This window comes from Rhinopithecus bieti, unplaced genomic scaffold (genome assembly GCF_001698545.2).
Source record: "Rhinopithecus bieti isolate Rb0 unplaced genomic scaffold, ASM169854v2 scaffold_18471, whole genome shotgun sequence".
NCBI lineage: Eukaryota > Metazoa > Chordata > Mammalia > Primates > Cercopithecidae > Rhinopithecus > Rhinopithecus bieti.
Window position 1 is genome coordinate 426061 of NW_016809119.1, and position 1123 is coordinate 427183.

Sequence of the window (1123 nt, forward strand, 5' to 3'; positions counted from 1 at the left end):
AATATTTCAGTAGGCTATATCAGAGGTCTGCAAACTATGTTCTGCAGACCAAATCCTGTCTGCTGCTTGTTTTTGTAAAGTTTTATTTGAACACAGCCATACTTGTTCATTTACATATTAGCTACAGCTGATTTCCTGATACAACAGCACAGTTGACTAGTTGTAACACAGACAATACCTAAATACACAAAACCGAAAATATTTACTCTTATCTGTTCCTTTATAGAAAAAAAGTTTGCTGTTGACATTGTGGACAAGATCATTCTTTGTTGTTGGGGGCCACCCCATGCATTGTGAACTGTTCTGCAGCATCCCTACCCACCAGATGTCAATAGTATCCCACATTTGTGGCAACCAAAAACGTCTCCAGACATTGTCAAATTTCCCCGGAGGGCTAAAGCATCCCCAGTTGAGAACCACTGACACAAACTAACTGTATTCTTCAGGCTGCCTGATCCTTCAGGAAGGTGACCTAACACTAGGGGGTGTCCATACACACCACAGTGCCAGGGACAATCTCAGTTTAATTCTGTGTTTAAATATAATTATTACCAGTGTCTTTCACTCTCAAAAAGATTCCAGTTTGAATAATAAATTGTATGGTCACCTTACCTAGGCATAGAGATAACTTCTTCTAACATCAGCATTACTATCTTTTCAAATAAAGGAAGCTGCTGTGGGTGATATTAATGTTTAATATTTCCCAAATATTTCAACTCTTGGGATCAATGCTAAAATGTTCACAAACGTACCCGTTTGCTCTTGTCTTCTGAGAGCACTGAAGACCCATTTTGCTGAAGAGCCTGCAACTGAAGCTTGACTGTGAGATTCTGAATTTCTTGTAGTGGATACATTTGGGCAAGTGTGGACTGTTCTTTTAAAAAGGCAGACCATTTGTCCCCAGCATTATTCTGAAATGACATGAAAGAAAATTGAAGTCGGAATGGCATTGCTTGAACAGATAGAACAGAAGATATAGTCCAAAGAATATCTGGTGAAACATTTAATATTTCCTGAGTGATTTAGTCCTCTACTCCGCTGAAGGTCAAGGTTTAGGTTAAGAGTGACCAGGCCACTTTTGACCACTCTCTCTCTCTCTCTGGCCTATTGCCTGGTTTTCCCA

The 1123-nt window shown here is 39.6% G+C and overlaps 1 protein-coding gene across 2 annotated transcripts in view; it reads right to left on the reverse strand.

The window, feature by feature from the left end:
* ACE2 (angiotensin converting enzyme 2) overlaps positions 1–906 on the reverse strand; it is a 43776-nt gene extending 42870 nt beyond the window's left edge. For both annotated transcript variants that reach the window (XM_017888581.1, XM_017888580.1), the window contains exon 1: positions 753–906. In XM_017888581.1, coding sequence (XP_017744070.1) covers positions 753–854 — 102 coding nt within the window. In that variant the 5' untranslated portion in view covers positions 855–906. The remainder of the gene's footprint in view (positions 1–752) is intronic.
* Between the last annotated feature and the right edge of the window lie 217 nt (positions 907–1123).